The 20857-nt window shown below is 25.3% G+C and overlaps 12 protein-coding genes across 12 annotated transcripts; all 12 read left to right on the top strand.

Annotated features, from left to right (window-relative positions):
* Nucleotides 1-240: 240 nt before the first annotated feature.
* Nucleotides 241-882, top strand: GO595_000001 (cysteine protease; the record flags this gene model as incomplete). Its single annotated transcript, XM_067912613.1, has 1 exon — nucleotides 241-882. One exon carries the CDS (start codon nucleotides 241-243, stop codon nucleotides 880-882), a length of 642 nt encoding a protein of 213 aa, XP_067779456.1.
* Nucleotides 883-1429: 547 nt separating this feature from the next.
* On the top strand, nucleotides 1430-2071 carry GO595_000002 (cysteine protease; the record flags this gene model as incomplete). The annotated part of the gene is made up of 1 exon (XM_067914856.1): nucleotides 1430-2071. The coding sequence occupies one exon, from the start codon at nucleotides 1430-1432 to the stop codon at nucleotides 2069-2071; it is 642 nt and encodes a 213-aa protein (XP_067779457.1).
* Nucleotides 2072-2931: 860 nt separating this feature from the next.
* On the top strand, nucleotides 2932-3213 carry GO595_000003 (cysteine protease; the record flags this gene model as incomplete). The annotated part of the gene is made up of 1 exon (XM_067915966.1): nucleotides 2932-3213. One exon carries the CDS (start codon nucleotides 2932-2934, stop codon nucleotides 3211-3213), a length of 282 nt encoding a protein of 93 aa, XP_067779458.1.
* Nucleotides 3214-3809: 596 nt separating this feature from the next.
* Nucleotides 3810-4424, top strand: GO595_000004 (cysteine protease; the record flags this gene model as incomplete). Its single annotated transcript, XM_067917077.1, has 1 exon — nucleotides 3810-4424. One exon carries the CDS (start codon nucleotides 3810-3812, stop codon nucleotides 4422-4424), a length of 615 nt encoding a protein of 204 aa, XP_067779459.1.
* A 484-nt stretch (nucleotides 4425-4908) lies between these two features.
* Nucleotides 4909-5505, top strand: GO595_000005 (cysteine protease; the record flags this gene model as incomplete). The annotated part of the gene is made up of 1 exon (XM_067918187.1): nucleotides 4909-5505. One exon carries the CDS (start codon nucleotides 4909-4911, stop codon nucleotides 5503-5505), a length of 597 nt encoding a protein of 198 aa, XP_067779460.1.
* A 593-nt stretch (nucleotides 5506-6098) lies between these two features.
* Nucleotides 6099-6695, top strand: GO595_000006 (cysteine protease; the record flags this gene model as incomplete). The annotated part of the gene is made up of 1 exon (XM_067919295.1): nucleotides 6099-6695. The coding sequence occupies one exon, from the start codon at nucleotides 6099-6101 to the stop codon at nucleotides 6693-6695; it is 597 nt and encodes a 198-aa protein (XP_067779461.1).
* A 594-nt stretch (nucleotides 6696-7289) lies between these two features.
* GO595_000007 (cysteine protease) lies at nucleotides 7290-7886 on the top strand (the record flags this gene model as incomplete). The annotated part of the gene is made up of 1 exon (XM_067920404.1): nucleotides 7290-7886. The coding sequence occupies one exon, from the start codon at nucleotides 7290-7292 to the stop codon at nucleotides 7884-7886; it is 597 nt and encodes a 198-aa protein (XP_067779462.1).
* A 2704-nt stretch (nucleotides 7887-10590) lies between these two features.
* Nucleotides 10591-11232, top strand: GO595_000008 (cysteine protease; the record flags this gene model as incomplete). Its single annotated transcript, XM_067921512.1, has 1 exon — nucleotides 10591-11232. One exon carries the CDS (start codon nucleotides 10591-10593, stop codon nucleotides 11230-11232), a length of 642 nt encoding a protein of 213 aa, XP_067779463.1.
* An 861-nt stretch (nucleotides 11233-12093) lies between these two features.
* On the top strand, nucleotides 12094-12375 carry GO595_000009 (cysteine protease; the record flags this gene model as incomplete). The annotated part of the gene is made up of 1 exon (XM_067922622.1): nucleotides 12094-12375. One exon carries the CDS (start codon nucleotides 12094-12096, stop codon nucleotides 12373-12375), a length of 282 nt encoding a protein of 93 aa, XP_067779464.1.
* A 2098-nt stretch (nucleotides 12376-14473) lies between these two features.
* On the top strand, nucleotides 14474-14755 carry GO595_000010 (cysteine protease; the record flags this gene model as incomplete). The annotated part of the gene is made up of 1 exon (XM_067912614.1): nucleotides 14474-14755. The coding sequence occupies one exon, from the start codon at nucleotides 14474-14476 to the stop codon at nucleotides 14753-14755; it is 282 nt and encodes a 93-aa protein (XP_067779465.1).
* Nucleotides 14756-15701: 946 nt separating this feature from the next.
* Nucleotides 15702-15995, top strand: GO595_000011 (cysteine protease; the record flags this gene model as incomplete). Its single annotated transcript, XM_067913723.1, has 1 exon — nucleotides 15702-15995. One exon carries the CDS (start codon nucleotides 15702-15704, stop codon nucleotides 15993-15995), a length of 294 nt encoding a protein of 97 aa, XP_067779466.1.
* A 3438-nt stretch (nucleotides 15996-19433) lies between these two features.
* GO595_000012 (uncharacterized protein) lies at nucleotides 19434-20459 on the top strand (the record flags this gene model as incomplete). The annotated part of the gene is made up of 1 exon (XM_067913969.1): nucleotides 19434-20459. The coding sequence occupies one exon, from the start codon at nucleotides 19434-19436 to the stop codon at nucleotides 20457-20459; it is 1026 nt and encodes a 341-aa protein (XP_067779467.1).
* Nucleotides 20460-20857: the final 398 nt, after the last annotated feature.

Raw genomic sequence — 20857 nt, forward strand, 5'->3', positions numbered from 1 at the left:
TGTTTTATTATACATTCTTAATACTTAATATTTATTAATTAAAATTTTATTTAAATGACATTGGGGGGGTCTTTTTATCATCACTTTCATTTTTCTTCTAATATAAACCATACAAAAGTCAACGATACATATTTTTTAAAAGTTATTTGATCGGTTATTTAATTCCTGAAAAATTCAATTAATGTGGTGATTTAAATTCTGAACTAATGAACATTTAAGCTTTAATTTCATTTTTTAATTATGTTTGGTTATTTTACTGATCCATTTTATGATCCATTCGAATATAGACCAATAAGGATTTATCATCCATTTAATGCGATGAATAGATACTTTAATAATCTTGAACATCGTTTAAATTCCTTATTTGCTGATGCATTTGATGAAGAATTTAATAATATGATTGAACAAGATAAACCTAAAGAAGAGAAAGAACAAAAGGAACAAAAAGAAGAAAAACCTAAAGAAGAAACACAACAAAAGATTGTTAAAAAGAATGAAAATTATATTCCACAAAATTATTATAGAACTTATTCATCACAAAGATACTTTAATGGTAATGAAAAATTCGAAGAAATTCGTGAACAAACTAATGATGGTGATAAAACATATATTTCTAAAATTAAAAGAATTGGTAATCGTTGGGTTCAAGTAGATGAAGTTGTAGATAAAGAAGGTAAGAAAACAACTAAAGAAACTTGGCATAATGTTGGTGAAGATGAAATTGATGCATTTGAAAATGAATGGTCTTTAAGACGTGGTATTGAAGCAAAAAAAAAAAAAAATGAAGAAAAACCTGCAATTAAATCAGAAAATACAGAGAAAAAAGAAGAACCTAAAGAAGAAACTAAGGAAGAACCTAAAGAAACAAAAGAACAACAATAAAAATATTAAATAAAAATATAAATTAATTAAATTTTATATTCTTTTTTTTAAAATTAAATTAATAAATCATTAATAAATAAATCATTAATAAATAAATCATTATCAAGTTAAATTATTAATTTTTTATTAATTAATTATTCAAAATATAATTTTATATTAATGTAAAAACAACTAAAAAGACAAGCAGCACCATACGTTCCCAGGAAGTTTCCCAGCCTAGTACTGATATGGCCCGCTATTGCTTAATTTCCAGGTTCGAAATGGAGCTGGATGTATCCAATCGGGTATGGCCGCTGCAATAATATGTTTTTATTATACATTCTTAATACTTAATATTTATTAATTAAAAATTTTATTTAAATGACATTGGGGGTCTTTTTTATCATCACTTTCATTTTTTCTTCTAATATAAACCATACAAAAGTCAACGATACATATTTTTTTAAAAGTTATTTGATCGGTTATTTAATTCCTGAAAAATTCAATTAATGTGGTGATTTAAATTCTGAACTAATGAACATTTAAGCTTTAATTTCATTTTTTAATTATGTTTGGTTATTTTACTGATCCATTTTATGATCCATTCGAATATAGACCAATAAGGATTTATCATCCATTTAATGCGATGAATAGATACTTTAATAATCTTGAACATCGTTTAAATTCCTTATTTGCTGATGCATTTGATGAAGAATTTAATAATATGATTGAACAAGATAAACCTAAAGAAGAGAAAGAACAAAAGGAACAAAAAGAAGAAAAACCTAAAGAAGAAACACAACAAAAGATTGTTAAAAAGAATGAAAATTATATTCCACAAAATTATTATAGAACTTATTCATCACAAAGATACTTTAATGGTAATGAAAAATTCGAAGAAATTCGTGAACAAACTAATGATGGTGATAAAACATATATTTCTAAAATTAAAAGAATTGGTAATCGTTGGGTTCAAGTAGATGAAGTTGTAGATAAAGAAGGTAAGAAAACAACTAAAGAAACTTGGCATAATGTTGGTGAAGATGAAATTGATGCATTTGAAAATGAATGGTCTTTAAGACGTGGTATTGAAGCTATTGGTAGTAAAAATGAAGAAAAACCTGCAATTAAATCAGAAAATACAGAGAAAAAAGAAGAACCTAAAGAAGAAACTAAGGAAGAACCTAAAGAAACAAAAGAACAACAATAAAAATATTAAATAAAAATATAAATTAATTAAATTTTATATTCTTTTTTTAAAATTAAATTAATAAATCATTAATAAATAAATCATTAATAAATAAATCATTATCAAGTTAAATTATTAATTTTTTATTAATTAATTATTCAAAATATAATTTTATATTAATGTAAAAATAAATAAAAAAGGAAGCAGCACCATACGTTCCCAGGAAGTCTCCCAGCCTAGTACTGATATGGCCCGCGATTGCTTAATTTCCAGGTTCGAAATGGAGCTGGATGTATCCAATCGGGTATGGCCGCTTCAATAATATGTTTTATTATACATTCTTAATACTTAATATTTATTAATTAAAATTTTATTTAAATGACATTGGGGGGGTCTTTTTTATCATCACTTTCATTTTTCTTCTAATATAAACCATACAAAAGTCAACGATACATATTTTTTAAAAGTTATTTGATCGGTTATTTAATTCCTGAAAAATTCAATTAATGTGGTGATTTAAATTCTGAACTAATGAACATTTAAGCTTTAATTTCATTTTTTAATTATGTTTGGTTATTTTACTGATCCATTTTATGATCCATTCGAATATAGACCAATAAGGATTTATCATCCATTTAATGCGATGAATAGATACTTTAATAATCTTGAACATCGTTTAAATTCCTTATTTGCTGATGCATTTGATGAAGAATTTAATAATATGATTGAACAAGATAAACCTAAAGAAGAGAAAGAACAAAAGGAACAAAAAGAAGAAAAACCTAAAGAAGAAACACAACAAAAGATTGTTAAAAAGAATGAAAATTATATTCCACAAAATTATTATAGAACTTATTCATCACAAAGATACTTTAATGGTAATGAAAAAATTCGAAGAAATTCGTGAACAAACTAATGATGGTGATAAAACATATATTTCTAAAATTAAAAGAATTGGTAATCGTTGGGTTCAAGTAGATGAAGTTGTAGATAAAGAAGGTAAGAAAACAACTAAAGAAACTTGGCATAATGTTGGTGAAGATGAAATTGATGCATTTGAAAATGAATGGTCTTTAAGACGTGGTATTGAAGCTATTGGTAGTAAAAATGAAGAAAAACCTGCAATTAAATCAGAAAATACAGAGAAAAAAAGAAGAACCTAAAGAAGAAACTAAGGAAGAACCTAAAGAAACAAAAGAACAACAATAAAAAATATTAAATAAAAATATAAATTAATTAAAATTTTATATTCTTTTTTTAAAATTAAATTAATAAATCATTAATAAATAAATCATTAATAAATAAATCATTATCAAGTTAAATTATTAATTTTTTATTAATTAATTATTCAAAATATAATTTTATATTAATGTAAAAATAAATAAAAAAGGAAGCAGCACCATACGTTCCCAGGAAGTCTCCCAGCCTAGTACTGATATGGCCCGCGATTGCTTAATTTCCAGGTTCGAAATGGAGCTGGATGTATCCAATCGGGTATGGCCGCTTCAATAATATGTTTTATTATACATTCTTAATACTTAATATTTATTAATTAAAAATTTTATTTAAATGACATTGGGGGGGTCTTTTTTTATCATCACTTTCATTTTTCTTCTAATATAAACCATACAAAAGTCAACGATACATATTTTTTTCAAAAGTTATTTGATCGGTTATTTAATTCCTGAAAAATTCAATTAATGTGGTGATTTAAATTCTGAACTAATGAACATTTAAGCTTTAATTTCATTTTTTAATTATGTTTGGTTATTTTACTGATCCATTTTATGATCCATTCGAATATAGACCAATAAGGATTTATCATCCATTTAATGCGATGAATAGATACTTTAATAATCTTGAACATCGTTTAAATTCCTTATTTGCTGATGCATTTGATGAAGAATTTAATAATATGATTGAACAAGATAAACCTAAAGAAGAGAAAGAACAAAAGGAACAAAAAGAAGAAAAACCTAAAGAAGAAACACAACAAAAGATTGTTAAAAAGAATGAAAATTATATTCCACAAAATTATTATAGAACTTATTCATCACAAAGATACTTTAATGGTAATGAAAAATTCGAAGAAATTCGTGAACAAACTAATGATGGTGATAAAACATATATTTCTAAAATTAAAAGAATTGGTAATCGTTGGGTTCAAGTAGATGAAGTTGTAGATAAAGAAGGTAAGAAAACAACTAAAGAAACTTGGCATAATGTTGGTGAAGATGAAATTGATGCATTTGAAAATGAATGGTCTTTAAGACGTGGTATTGAAGCTATTGGTAGTAAAAATGAAGAAAAACCTGCAATTAAATCAGAAAATACAGAGAAAAAGTTTTATATTCTTTTTTTAAAATTAAATTAATAAATCATTAATAAATAAATCATTAATAAATAAATCATTATCAAGTTAAATTATTAATTTTTTATTAATTAATTATTCAAAATATAATTTTATATTAATGTAAAAATAAATAAAAAAGGAAGCAGCACCATACGTTCCCAGGAAGTCTCCCAGCCTAGTACTGATATGGCCCGCGATTGCTTAATTTCCAGGTTCGAAATGGAGCTGGATGTATCCAATCGGGTATGGCCGCTTCAATAATATGTTTTATTATACATTCTTAATACTTAATATTTATTAATTAAAACTTTTATTTAAATGACATTGGGGGGGTCTTTTTTATCATCACTTTCATTTTTCTTCTAATATAAACCATACAAAAGTCAACGATACATATTTTTTAAAAGTTATTTGATCGGTTATTTAATTCCTGAAAAATTCAATTAATGTGGTGATTTAAATTCTGAACTAATGAACATTTAAGCTTTAATTTCATTTTTTAATTATGTTTGGTTATTTTACTGATCCATTTTATGATCCATTCGAATATAGACCAATAAGGATTTATCATCCATTTAATGCGATGAATAGATACTTTAATAATCTTGAACATCGTTTAAATTCCTTATTTGCTGATGCATTTGATGAAGAATTTAATAATATGATTGAACAAGATAAACCTAAAGAAGAGAAAGAACAAAAGGAACAAAAAGAAGAAAAACCTAAAGAAGAAACACAACAAAAGATTGTTAAAAAGAATGAAAATTATATTCCACAAAATTATTATAGAACTTATTCATCACAAAGATACTTTAATGGTAATGAAAAATTCGAAGAAATTCGTGAACAAACTAATGATGGTGATAAAACATATATTTCTAAAATTAAAAGAATTGGTAATCGTTGGGTTCAAGTAGATGAAGTTGTAGATAAAGAAGGTAAGAAAACAACTAAAGAAACTTGGCATAATGTTGGTGAAGATGAAATTGATGCATTTGAAAATGAATGGTCTTTAAGACGTGGTATTGAAGCTATTGGTAGTAAAAATGAAGAAAAACCTGCAATTAAATCAGAAAATACAGAGAAAAAAAGAAGAACCTAAAGAAGAAACTAAGGAAGAACCTAAAGAAACAAAAGAACAACAATAAAAAATATTAAATAAAAATATAAATTAATTAAAATTTTATATTCTTTTTTTAAAATTAAATTAATAAATCATTAATAAATAAATCATTAATAAATAAATCATTATCAAGTTAAATTATTAATTTTTTATTAATTAATTATTCAAAATATAATTTTATATTAATGTAAAAATAAATAAAAAAGGAAGCAGCACCATACGTTCCCAGGAAGTCTCCCAGCCTAGTACTGATATGGCCCGCGATTGCTTAATTTCCAGGTTCGAAATGGAGCTGGATGTATCCAATCGGGTATGGCCGCTTCAATAATATGTTTTATTATACATTCTTAATACTTAATATTTATTAATTAAAAAATTTTATTTAAATGACATTGGGGGGTCTTTTTTATCATCACTTTCATTTTTCTTCTAATATAAACCATACAAAAGTCAACGATACATATTTTTTAAAAGTTATTTGATCGGTTATTTAATTCCTGAAAAATTCAATTAATGTGGTGATTTAAATTCTGAACTAATGAACATTTAAGCTTTAATTTCATTTTTTAATTATGTTTGGTTATTTTACTGATCCATTTTATGATCCATTCGAATATAGACCAATAAGGATTTATCATCCATTTAATGCGATGAATAGATACTTTAATAATCTTGAACATCGTTTAAATTCCTTATTTGCTGATGCATTTGATGAAGAATTTAATAATATGATTGAACAAGATAAACCTAAAGAAGAGAAAGAACAAAAGGAACAAAAAGAAGAAAAACCTAAAGAAGAAACACAACAAAAGATTGTTAAAAAGAATGAAAATTATATTCCACAAAATTATTATAGAACTTATTCATCACAAAGATACTTTAATGGTAATGAAAAATTCGAAGAAATTCGTGAACAAACTAATGATGGTGATAAAACATATATTTCTAAAATTAAAAGAATTGGTAATCGTTGGGTTCAAGTAGATGAAGTTGTAGATAAAGAAGGTAAGAAAACAACTAAAGAAACTTGGCATAATGTTGGTGAAGATGAAATTGATGCATTTGAAAATGAATGGTCTTTAAGACGTGGTATTGAAGCTATTGGTAGTAAAAATGAAGAAAAACCTGCAATTAAATCAGAAAATACAGAGAAAAAAAGAAGAACCTAAAGAAGAAACTAAGGAAGAACCTAAAGAAACAAAAGAACAACAATAAAAAATATTAAATAAAAATATAAATTAATTAAATTTTTATATTCTTTTTTTTAAAATTAAATAAAAAAATAATTAATAAATAAATCATTAATAAATAAATCATTATCAAGTTAAATTATTAATTTTTTATTAATTAATTATTCAAAATATAATTTTATAAAAATGTAAAAAAAAAAAAAAAAAGGAAGCAGCACCATACGTTCCCAGGAAGTCTCCCAGCCTAGTACTGATATGGCCCGCGATTGCTTAATTTCCAGGTTCGAAATGGAGCTGGATGTATCCAATCGGGTATGGCCGCTTCAATAATATGTTTTATTATACATTCTTAATACTTAATATTTATTAATTAAAAATTTTATTTAAATGACATTGGGGGGTCTTTTTTATCATCACTTTCATTTTTCTTCTAATATAAACCATACAAAAGTCAACGATACATATTTTTTAAAAGTTATTTGATCGGTTATTTAATTCCTGAAAAATTCAATTAATGTGGTGATTTAAATTCTGAACTAATGAACATTTAAGCTTTAATTTCATTTTTTAATTATGTTTGGTTATTTTACTGATCCATTTTATGATCCATTCGAATATAGACCAATAAGGATTTATCATCCATTTAATGCGATGAATAGATACTTTAATAATCTTGAACATCGTTTAAATTCCTTATTTGCTGATGCATTTGATGAAGAATTTAATAATATGATTGAACAAGATAAACCTAAAGAAGAGAAAGAACAAAAGGAACAAAAAGAAGAAAAACCTAAAGAAGAAACACAACAAAAGATTGTTAAAAAGAATGAAAATTATATTCCACAAAATTATTATAGAACTTATTCATCACAAAGATACTTTAATGGTAATGAAAAATTCGAAGAAATTCGTGAACAAACTAATGATGGTGATAAAACATATATTTCTAAAATTAAAAGAATTGGTAATCGTTGGGTTCAAGTAGATGAAGTTGTAGATAAAGAAGGTAAGAAAACAACTAAAGAAACTTGGCATAATGTTGGTGAAGATGAAATTGATGCATTTGAAAATGAATGGTCTTTAAGACGTGGTATTGAAGCTATTGGTAGTAAAAATGAAGAAAAACCTGCAATTAAATCAGAAAATACAGAGAAAAAAAGAAGAACCTAAAGAAGAAACTAAGGAAGAACCTAAAGAAACAAAAGAACAACAATAAAAAATATTAAATAAACATAGAAAATAATTAAAATTTTATATTCTTTTTTTAAAATTAAATTAATAAATCATTAATAAATAAATCATTAATAAATAAATCATTATCAAGTTAAATTATTAATTTTTTATTAATTAATTATTCAAAATATAATTTTATATTAATGTAAAAATAAATAAAAAAGGAAGCAGCACCATACGTTCCCAGGAAGTCTCCCAGCCTAGTACTGATATGGCCCGCGATTGCTTAATTTCCAGGTTCGAAATGGAGCTGGATGTATCCAATCGGGTATGGCCGCTTCAATAATATGTTTTATTATACATTCTTAATACTTAATATTTATTAATTAAAAATTTTTATTTAAATGACATTGGGGGGGTCTTTTTTATCATCACTTTCATTTTTCTTCTAATATAAACCATACAAAAGTCAACGATACATATTTTTTTAAAAAGTTATTTGATCGGTTATTTAATTCCTGAAAAATTCAATTAATGTGGTGATTTAAATTCTGAACTAATGAACATTTAAGCTTTAATTTCATTTTTTAATTATGTTTGGTTATTTTACTGATCCATTTTATGATCCATTCGAATATAGACCAATAAGGATTTATCATCCATTTAATGCGATGAATAGATACTTTAATAATCTTGAACATCGTTTAAATTCCTTATTTGCTGATGCATTTGATGAAGAATTTAATAATATGATTGAACAAGATAAACCTAAAGAAGAGAAAGAACAAAAGGAACAAAAAGAAGAAAAACCTAAAGAAGAAACACAACAAAAGATTGTTAAAAAGAATGAAAATTATATTCCACAAAATTATTATAGAACTTATTCATCACAAAGATACTTTTAATGGTAATGAAAAATTCGAAGAAATTCGTGAACAAACTAATGATGGTGATAAAACATATATTTCTAAAAATTAAAAGAATTGGTAATCGATTTTATATTCTTTTTTTAAAATTAAATTAATAAATCATTAATAAATAAATCATTAATAAATAAATCATTATCAAGTTAAATTATTAATTTTTTATTAATTAATTATTCAAAATATAATTTTATATTAATGTAAAAATAAATAAAAAAGGAAGCAGCACCATACGTTCCCAGGAAGTCTCCCAGCCTAGTACTGATATGGCCCGCGATTGCTTAATTTCCAGGTTCGAAATGGAGCTGGATGTATCCAATCGGGTATGGCCGCTTCAATAATATGTTTTATTATACATTCTTAATACTTAATATTTATTAATTAAAAATTTTATTTAAATGACATTGGGGGGTCTTTTTTTATCATCACTTTCATTTTTTCTTCTAATATAAACCATACAAAAGTCAACGATACATATTTTTTTAAAAAGTTATTTGATCGGTTATTTAATTCCTGAAAAATTCAATTAATGTGGTGATTTAAATTCTGAACTAATGAACATTTAAGCTTTAATTTCATTTTTTAATTATGTTTGGTTATTTTACTGATCCATTTTATGATCCATTCGAATATAGACCAATAAGGATTTATCATCCATTTAATGCGATGAATAGATACTTTAATAATCTTGAACATCGTTTAAATTCCTTATTTGCTGATGCATTTGATGAAGAATTTAATAATATGATTGAACAAGATAAACCTAAAGAAGAGAAAGAACAAAAGGAACAAAAAGAAGAAAAACCTAAAGAAGAAACACAACAAAAGATTGTTAAAAAGAATGAAAATTATATTCCACAAAATTATTATAGAACTTATTCATCACAAAGATACTTTTAATGGTAATGAAAAATTCGAAGAAATTCGTGAACAAACTAATGATGGTGATAAAACATATATTTCTAAAATTAAAAGAATTGGTAATCGTTGGGTTCAAGTAGATGAAGTTGTAGATAAAGAAGGTAAGAAAACAACTAAAGAAACTTGGCATAATGTTGGTGAAGATGAAATTGATGCATTTGAAAATGAATGGTCTTTAAGACGTGGTATTGAAGCTATTGGTAGTAAAAATGAAGAAAAACCTGCAATTAAATCAGAAAATACAGAGAAAAAAAGAAGAACCTAAAGAAGAAACTAAGGAAGAACCTAAAGAAACAAAAAGAACAACAATAAAAATATTAAATAAAAATATAAATTAATTAAAATTTTATATTCTTTTTTTAAAATTAAATTAATAAATCATTAATAAATAAATCATTAATAAATAAATCATTATCAAGTTAAATTATTAATTTTTTATTAATTAATTATTCAAAATATAATTTTATATTAATGTAAAAATAAATAAAAAAGGAAGCAGCACCATACGTTCCCAGGAAGTCTCCCAGCCTAGTACTGATATGGCCCGCGATTGCTTAATTTCCAGGTTCGAAATGGAGCTGGATGTATCCAATCGGGTATGGCCGCTTCAATAATATGTTTTATTATACATTCTTAATACTTAATATTTATTAATTAAAAATTTTATTTAAATGACATTGGGGGGTCTTTTTTATCATCACTTTCATTTTTCTTCTAATATAAACCATACAAAAGTCAACGATACATATTTTTTAAAAGTTATTTGATCGGTTATTTAATTCCTGAAAAATTCAATTAATGTGGTGATTTAAATTCTGAACTAATGAACATTTAAGCTTTAATTTCATTTTTTAATTATGTTTGGTTATTTTACTGATCCATTTTATGATCCATTCGAATATAGACCAATAAGGATTTATCATCCATTTAATGCGATGAATAGATACTTTAATAATCTTGAACATCGTTTAAATTCCTTATTTGCTGATGCATTTGATGAAGAATTTAATAATATGATTGAACAAGATAAACCTAAAGAAGAGAAAGAACAAAAGGAACAAAAAAAAAAAAAACCTAAAGAAGAAACACAACAAAAGATTGTTAAAAAGAATGAAAATTATATTCCACAAAATTATTATAGAACTTATTCATCACAAAGATACTTTAATGGTAATGAAAAATTCGAAGAAATTCGTGAACAAACTAATGATGGTGATAAAACATATATTTCTAAAATTAAAAGAATTGGTAATCGTTGGGTTCAAGTAGATGAAGTTGTAGATAAAGAAGGTAAGAAAACAACTAAAGAAACTTGGCATAATGTTGGTGAAGATGAAATTGATGCATTTGAAAATGAATGGTCTTTAAGACGTGGTATTGAAGCTATTGGTAGTAAAAATGAAGAAAAACCTGCAATTAAATCAGAAAATACAGAGAAAAAAGAAGAACCTAAAGAAGAAACTAAGGAAGAACCTAAAGAAACAAAAGAACAACAATAAAAATATTAAATAAAAATATAAATTAATTAAATTTTATATTCTTTTTTTAAAATTAAATTAATAAATCATTAATAAATAAATCATTAATAAATAAATCATTATCAAGTTAAATTATTAATTTTTTATTAATTAATTATTCAAAATATAATTTTTATATTAATGTAAAAATAAATAAAAAAGGAAGCAGCACCATACGTTCCCAGGAAGTCTCCCAGCCTAGTACTGATATGGCCCGCGATTGCTTAATTTCCAGGTTCGAAATGGAGCTGGATGTATCCAATCGGGTATGGCCGCTTCAATAATATGTTTTATTATACATTCTTAATACTTAATATTTATTAATTAAAAATGTTATTTAGATGACGTTGGGGGGGCTTTTTTATCATCACTTTCATCTTTCTTCTAATAGAAACCATACAAAAGTCAACGATACATATTTTTTAAAAGTTATTTGATCGGTTATTTAATTCCTGAAAAATTCAATTAATGTGGTGATTTAAATTCTGAACTAATGAACATTTAAGCTTTAATTTCATTTTTTAATTATGTTTGGTTATTTTACTGATCCATTTTATGATCCATTCGAATATAGACCAATAAGGATTTATCATCCATTTAATGCGATGAATAGATACTTTAATAATCTTGAACATCGTTTAAATTCCTTATTTGCTGATGCATTTGATGAAGAATTTAATAATATGATTGAACAAGATAAACCTAAAGAAGAGAAAGAACAAAAGGAACAAAAAGAAGAAAAACCTAAAGAAGAAACACAACAAAAGATTGTTAAAAAGAATGAAAATTATATTCCACAAAATTATTATAGAACTTATTCATCACAAAGATACTTTAATGGTAATGAAAAAATTCGAAGAAATTCGTGAACAAACTAATGATGGTGATAAAACATATATTTCTAAAATTAAAAGAATTGGTAATCGTTGGGTTCAAGTAGATGAAGTTGTAGATAAAGAAGGTAAGAAAACAACTAAAGAAACTTGGCATAATGTTGGTGAAGATGAAATTGATGCATTTGAAAATGAATGGTCTTTAAGACGTGGTATTGAAGCTATTGGTAGTAAAAATGAAGAAAAACCTGCAATTAAATCAGAAAATACAGAGAAAAAAAGAATAACCTAAAGAAGAAACTAAGAAAGAACCAAAAAAAAAAAAAAAACAAGAATAAAAATATTAAATAAAAATATAAAGTAATTAAATTTTATATTCTTTTTTTAAAATTAAATTAATAAATCATTAATAAATAAATCATTAATAAATAAATCATTATCAAGTTAAATTATTAATTTTTTATTAATTAATTATTCAAAATATAATTTTATATTAATGTAAAAATAAATAAAAAAGGAAGCAGCACCATACGTTCCCAGGAAGTCTCCCAGCCTAGTACTGATATGGCCCGCGATTGCTTAATTTCCAGGTTCGAAATGGAGCTGGATGTATCCAATCGGGTATGGCCGCTTCAATAATATGTTTTATTATACATTCTTAATACTTAATATTTATTAATTTAAATTTTATTTTAATGGCCTTGGGGGGTCTTTTTTTATCATCACTTTCATTTTTCTTCTAATATAAACCATACAAAAGTCAACGATACATATTTTTTTAAAAAGTTATTTGATCGGTTATTTAATTCCTGAAAAATTCAATTAATGTGGTGATTTAAATTCTGAACTAATGAACATTTAAGCTTTAATTTCATTTTTTAATTATGTTTGGTTATTTTACTGATCCATTTTATGATCCATTCGAATATAGACCAATAAGGATTTATCATCCATTTAATGCGATGAATAGATACTTTAATAATCTTGAACATCGTTTAAATTCCTTATTTGCTGATGCATTTGATGAAGAATTTAATAATATGATTGAACAAGATAAACCTAAAGAAGAGAAAGAACAAAAGGAACAAAAAGAAGAAAAACCTAAAGAAGAAACACAACAAAAGATTGTTAAAAAGAATGAAAATTATATTCCACAAAATTATTATAGAACTTATTCATCACAAAGATACTTTAATGGTAATGAAAAATTCGAAGAAATTCGTGAACAAACTAATGATGGTGATAAAACATATATTTCTAAAATTAAAAAGAATTGGTAATCGTTGGGTTCAAGTAGATGAAGTTGTAGATAAAGAAGGTAAGAAAACAACTAAAGAAACTTGGCATAATGTTGGTGAAGATGAAATTGATGCATTTGAAAATGAATGGTCTTTAAGACGTGGTATTGAAGCTATTGGTAGTAAAAATGAAGAAAAACCTGCAATTAAATCAGAAAATACAGAGAAAAAAAGAAGAACCTAAAGAAAAAACTAAAAAATAACCGAAAAAAAAAAAAAAACAACAATAAAAATATTAAATAAAAATATAAATTAATTAAATTTTATATTCTTTTTTTAAAATTAAATTAATAAATCATTAATAAATAAATCATTAATAAATAAATCATTATCAAGTTAAATTATTAATTTTTTATTAATTAATTATTCAAAATATAATTTTATATTAATGTAAAAATAAATAAAAAAAGGAAGCAGCACCATACGTTCCCAGGAAGTCTCCCAGCCTAGTACTGATATGGCCCGCGATTGCTTAATTTCCAGGTTCGAAATGGAGCTGGATGTATCCAATCGGGTATGGCCGCTTCAATAATATGTTTTATTATACATTCTTAATACTTAATATTTATTAATTAAAATTTTATTTAAATGACATTGGGGGGTCTTTTTTATCATCACTTTCATTTTTCTTCTAATATAAACCATACAAAAGTCAACGATACATATTTTTTAAAAGTTATTTGATCGGTTATTTAATTCCTGAAAAATTCAATTAATGTGGTGATTTAAATTCTGAACTAATGAACATTTAAGCTTTAATTTCATTTTTTAATTATGTTTGGTTATTTTACTGATCCATTTTATGATCCATTCGAATATAGACCAATAAGGATTTATCATCCATTTAATGCGATGAATAGATACTTTAATAATCTTGAACATCGTTTAAATTCCTTATTTGCTGATGCATTTGATGAAGAATTTAATAATATGATTGAACAAGATAAACCTAAAGAAGAGAAAGAACAAAAGGAACAAAAAGAAGAAAAACCTAAAGAAGAAACACAACAAAAAGATTGTTAAAAAGAATGAAAAATTATATTCCACAAAATTATTATAGAACTTATTCATCACAAAGATACTTTAATGGTAATGAAAAAATTCGAAGAAATTCGTGAACAAACTAATGATGGTGATAAAACATATATTTCTAAAATTAAAAGAATTGGTAATCGTTGGGTTCAAGTAGATGAAGTTGTAGATAAAGAAGGTAAGAAAACAACTAAAGAAACTTGGCATAATGTTGGTGAAGATGAAATTGATGCATTTGAAAATGAATGGTCTTTAAGACGTGGTATTGAAGCTATTGGTAGTAAAAATGAAGAAAAACCTGCAATTAAATCAGAAAATACAGAGAAAAAAAGAAGAACCTAAAGAAGAAACTAAGGAAGAACCTAAAGAAACAAAAAGAACAACAATAAAAATATTAATTATAAATATAAATTAATGAAGTTTTATATTCTTTTTCTAAAATTAAATTAATAAATCATTAATAAATAAATCATTAATAAATAAATCATTATCAAGTTAAATTATCAATTTTTTATTAATTAATTATCAAAAATATAATTTTATATTAATGTAAAAATAAATAAAAAAGGAAGCCGCACCATACGTTCCCAGGAAGTCTCCCCAGCCTAGTACTGATATGCCCCGCGATTGCTTAATTTCCAGGTTCGAAATGGAGCTGGATGTATCCAATCGGGTATGGCCGCTTCAATAATATGTTTTATTATACATTCTTAATACTTAATATTTATTAATTAAAAATTTTATTTAAATGACATTGGGGGGTCTTTTTTATCATCACTTTCATTTTTTCTTCTAATATAAACCATACAAAAGTCAACGATACATATTTTTTTAAAAAGTTATTTGATCGGTTATTTAATTCCTGAAAAATTCAATTAATGTGGTGATTTAAATTCTGAACTAATGAACATTTAAGCTTTAATTTCATTTTTTAATTATGTTTGGTTATTTTACTGATCCATTTTATGATCCATTCGAATATAGACCAATAAGGATTTATCATCCATTTAATGCGATGAATAGATACTTTAATAATCTTGAACATCGTTTAAATTCCTTATTTGCTGATGCATTTGATGAAGAATTTAATAATATGATTGAACAAGATAAACCTAAAGAAGAGAAAGAACAAAAGGAACAAAAAGAAGAAAAACCTAAAGAAGAAACACAACAAAAGATTGTTAAAAAAGAATGAAAATTATATTCCACAAAATTATTATAGAACTTATTCATCACAAAGATACTTTAATGGTAATGAAAAAATTCGAAGAAATTCGTGAACAAACTAATGATGGTGATAAAACATATATTTCTAAAAATTAAAAGAATTGGTAATCGTTGGGTTCAAGTAGATGAAGTTGTAGATAAAGAAGGTAAGAAAACAACTAAAGAAACTTGGCATAATGTTGGTGAAGATGAAATTGATGCATTTGAAAATGAATGGTCTTTAAGACGTGGTATTGAAGCTATTGGTAGTAAAAATGAAGAAAAACCTGCAATTAAATCAGAAAATACAGAGAAAAAAGAAGAACCTAAAGAAGAAACTAAGGAAGAACCTAAAGAAACAAAAGAACAACAATAAAAATATTAAATAAAAATATAAATTAATTAAATTTTATATTCTTTTTTTAAAATTAAATTAATAAATCATTAATAAATAAATCATTAATTTCAAATATTTTTATAAATCAAATCAAAATGCAAATCATATATATATATATTCTCAATCTATGTCTTCATAAACAATATTATTATTACACCAACTAATGAATATAAAATAATAAATACCATCAATCAATTTTAAATATTTTTAATTCAATGTTGTAAAAAATAAACCACAGAAAAAGTCGGACGACGGTTAAAAGTGACACGTGGCACTGAAAAACTCAATCAACCAAATAAGTAATCAAAGATTTGATAACATATTTCTGTCTGAGTACGTTAAGGGTGTAGTCCGACCAGATATGCATCTTTTAATTTTTCAAATAATGTTTCTTTTTTTTTCTTGTTTAAAATCTTTTTTTATTTTCCATAGCAAAATTTATATGTTTCTATTTATTCAAAAAATAACAAACAACAAATACTGTTTTATCCTTGTGAAACAGTGGGCAAAAATGGTTTTATTGGTGCTCTTTTAGGGTTCCATCCCAATGGTATAATTTTCTTCTGCACCAAAGAAGCGCTTTTTGGTAAAATAATTTTAGGCGCTCTCATAGACTTAGCGGACAGCAGCGGCGGCGGCGTTTGCCTTGGCAAGTTTAGAGCAAATCCACCACCAACGTAATGTAAATCTTTTAAGATGTTCTTTGTGTTATTTATTGCTGATGTGCTTGCTCTAATATTGTCAACTTTCTTTTTGGCTTCATTATATTCAGATTTCTCGTCAAGAATTAAAGATCTCATTAAATCGATTTGTTCCTTTTGGTCATTTACTGTACCTTTTCTTTCGTTTAATTTATTCTCGTATGAATGGAGTTGTGATATTTTATGTTGAAGAATTTTGTTCCAATATTTATATTCTTCTTTAATATCATTATTATATCCTTTCAACACATGCTTCGATAAAGAATCGTTCTTTAGTTTTAACCTTTCTTCTAAAATTTTTAATCTTTGAATTGAATTAATTTGAGTCATAATTCGATCTCTTAATTTAATACTTGTTTGAATTAAACGATATAATTCAGGATCTGAGCCTTCTAATAAACGCCATGGGTGAACATTCATTGGTCTATCCATTTCTTCTTGAATTGCTTTTCCCTTACATTGTTCCATCAAAATCGACTTCTGAATTCTGACTTTTTCAAAGCAAAGTTCTTTGAAATGTTTTGAATGATTCTGTAGTTTATTTCTTTCATTCAGTTCATATTCAATTTTTTCTTTGAGGTTTTGAATTACTTCAATTTGTTTTTTGTATTTTGACGCGCCGATTAATATTAGACCGTTTAAAGTATCTATTTTCGATTTGACAACAGAAATCTCTTTCATTTTTTTAGATATTTCTATGTTGAGATTAGTGTGAATGAACTCCAAATCTTTTTTAATTTGTTTTTGTTTCACTAAATCAATTTCAGCTTGCTTAATTAAGTATAAATTTCGTTGAATTTTGTTACGTTGTTCAGTAGTTTGATCGTCGAATTCTTTTGTTTTAATTTCGATTTCTTTTTTATTTTTTACTGTTTTTGTTATTAATTTATTAATTTTCTTTCTATTCATTCTTTCTTCTTTATACATTTTATCTTTTTCTAAAATTGTATTTTTTAAACTTTTTATATTATTTTCTAATTGTATATTATATTCATTTAATTTATTGTTTTCCGAAATTGTAGTTTCAAGTTGTCTTTTACATATATCTCTATTGTTTTGCATTGTTTCTAGTATAACATTTTGATGATTAATTTGGGATTTTAAATTTGTTAAATTTAAATTCAATTCATCGATTTGTTGTTCTTTAATTTTTACTTCTTCAATTATTTGTTTGTGATTCGAAATTATATTTACAGTATTTGTTTGATAATTTTCGATTTCAGTGTTTATTTTATTTATTAAATTCTTATCATCAATTTCTTTTTTTTCGAATTTCGCAATTTCATTTGTAACTACTAATGATTGTAATTCAGTTGTTTTTGTTTCTTTTGTTTCTTCGACTTTTTTCGTTGAGATTTTATTGTTTTCATATCGATTTAAATCAATTTCACGTTTTAGTGATGAGTTTTGTAATTCTTTCGAATGTTTATTCGATTTTAATATATGTATTTCATTTTGTTTTGTTGAAAGTTCATTTCTCTTTTGGGATTTTTCATTTATTATTTTTTCATGTAATTTCTTTTCGTTTATTAAATCTTGCTTTTGCTTTTTAATGTTTTCATTTTCTTCTTTAAGTTTTTGCTGAAAATTTTCTTTTTCTTTTTTCTTTTGATTTATTATATCATTTATTTCGTTTATTTCTTCTAGTTTTTGATCATTTTCTTTCGCTTTGTCTTCTTTAATTATTTGTATTGTTTTCTTGTTTTGTAAATTAAATTCTTTTTCATCAATTAAAGCTTTTTGATAATTTTCATCTTCGTTTAATATCGACTTTATTTCATAAAGTTTCTCTTTTTGTTCTTTAATCTTTTGTTTATTATCATCAAATGTTTTTAATAAATCCGAATTCTCGTTTTTTAGATTTAACAATGTTTGATATGTTTCATTTGTTTCTTTGGAAATTTCAATGTTTTTATTTTGCTCTTTTTCAAGCTCACTAATTAACTGTTGGTTTTCTAAAGTTAATGAATTTGTGTTTTCTAAGATTTGAGCTTTAGATTGTATGTTTTTTGTGACTTCATTTGTTAAAGATTTAATTTGTATTGATTGTGTCTCAGTTTCTTTCTTAAGAGATGTAACAGAATCTTGGATTTCTTGAAGTGTTAAATCTGATTGTTGTTGTTTACCTTCGTCAATACTTCTTGCAAGTGAATTGATTTCTTGTTTTAATCCTTCAATTACCTCATTAGTTTTTTCTTCTCGTTCTTGAGAAGCTTCTACTAATTTCCATGCTTTTTCAAATTCGAAACGTAAATTTATTAATGTTTTTTGGTCATCTTTTGATAAATTCATAATTGTGTTTACTTTATTAGCATTAGCTAAAATTTCACTGTTTAAAGCCTTACATTTTTCAACCAATATCGCATTTTTTTCATGTGATTTAAGAAGTTCTGAATGAAGTTTTTCATATTCTTCTCTAAATTTTTCCAATGATTTATCAGTCATTAAATCTTGAACGACCTTATGAAATTCTTTTTCCATATCATTGGGATCAGTTGAATCATTTGTATCATCATTATCATCCAATTTATTTTTTTTCATGAATACATTCTATCGAAAAAAACGTTATTTTAGTAAAACTGGTTGTAAAAAATTAGCAGCACTTTTCGATCGGTTTTAATAGAATCGCGTTCAAAAAGTGAAACCGAATAAAAACCGCCGATTTTAGTGGTTTATTTGAAAATAAACGGCGCAGTTTTTGGCGCTAAATTCTTTGATGAGTGATCTTGCGTCATTCTCGGGTTGGACCTTAACTCCAACAAATCCAGACACAAAGACAAACATACCGAATTCTCCTTACTATAGATTACCGAGTCCAAACATGGAAACACCAGCTCCAATCAATGAAAATGAATCTCATTCACCATCTTTATCAATATCAGTACTTCCTGTTCCTTTCCCTATAGAAACACCTAAAGTATCAAAAACGGGAAATTCTTCCCTTTTAGATACTCCTGAACCAAAAAAGACAAAATCACCAACAACTCCAGGAAAGCTTTCTCCAATACAACAAAAACTTTATAATGAGTTTCGAAAAAAGGCAATTCAACTTACACCTTCACCAAATAAAAATCCAATAAATGTTGAAAACGAATTCCACCAAACTTCAACTGTTGAAGAAGAAGAAATACCAGAAGTAGATTTGTCATCTGCTTTAGAAGGAGATAAAGTTAATATGAATCCAAATCGAATGTTTGACTTTTCTAAATGTGAAAATGATTACACTGATTTCCATGCGTTTTCTCCAAGGATTTCTCGTCTTTCAGGCAACTTAACATTTTTAAATGATACTTTTCAACCAATACAAAATTCCATTCCAGAAGTTCATGAAGAAGAGCCTAACTTTGAAAACATACCTTCAGTTACTTCCCCTCGTGAAACATCACCAAGACTAAAACGTATACCAAGGATTTATAGTGAAGAAAATGAAATTGATGAAATACCTTTACCAATTAGAAAAAAGAAAATGAAGCTTCATGAACCCAAAGATATTTTGTCATCAATTGAAGCGCCCAAACCAAAACGAAAACATCCTAAATTAAGGATAGAACCATTGACAAGAATCGAGATAACCGTTCAAAACCGTCCGCACAGATATGAGATATTAAACGGTCGAATCACTATTAATGAAAACGGTCGCATTTGGACCGCCTCAAAAGGTGACAGCTTGATGTTTAACGTCGGAAGCAATTTAGTATTAGAAAATGATACTAACGAAGTCACTGAACTTGTACATATTTAAACATTTTTATAATATAATTTTTTATTAAATCGTAACAAAACAAGCAAGTGACCTCTGAATCCAATGATCAAAGTTTTGCTTTGGAGAAGGAATATATAAACTCATTAAATAATTCGGTAATCCAATAGCTCCAGAGCCTCTATTTTGTGTTCTATATAAAGGACATTCATATAAAACAGCAACCTCAGATTTTTTCATTGGTTGATCACTTGGTAATAAATGTATAACGGGTAATACCGAAATTAATTCACGTTGTCCACATTCTGTTAAAGAATTTGAGGTTATATCCCATTTACCTCCTTCCATATATAAGCCTTCAATATAAACTCCATCTTCTGGGGCACCCGAAATTCGGAAGCCGTTATCATACTGCGTCACTTTTGTCGTCCAATGTAAAG

The sequence above is a fragment of the Histomonas meleagridis genome (assembly GCF_020186115.1).
Source record: "Histomonas meleagridis strain 2922-C6/04-10x chromosome Unknown contig_1, whole genome shotgun sequence".
Classification (NCBI taxonomy): domain Eukaryota; phylum Parabasalia; order Tritrichomonadida; family Dientamoebidae; genus Histomonas; species Histomonas meleagridis.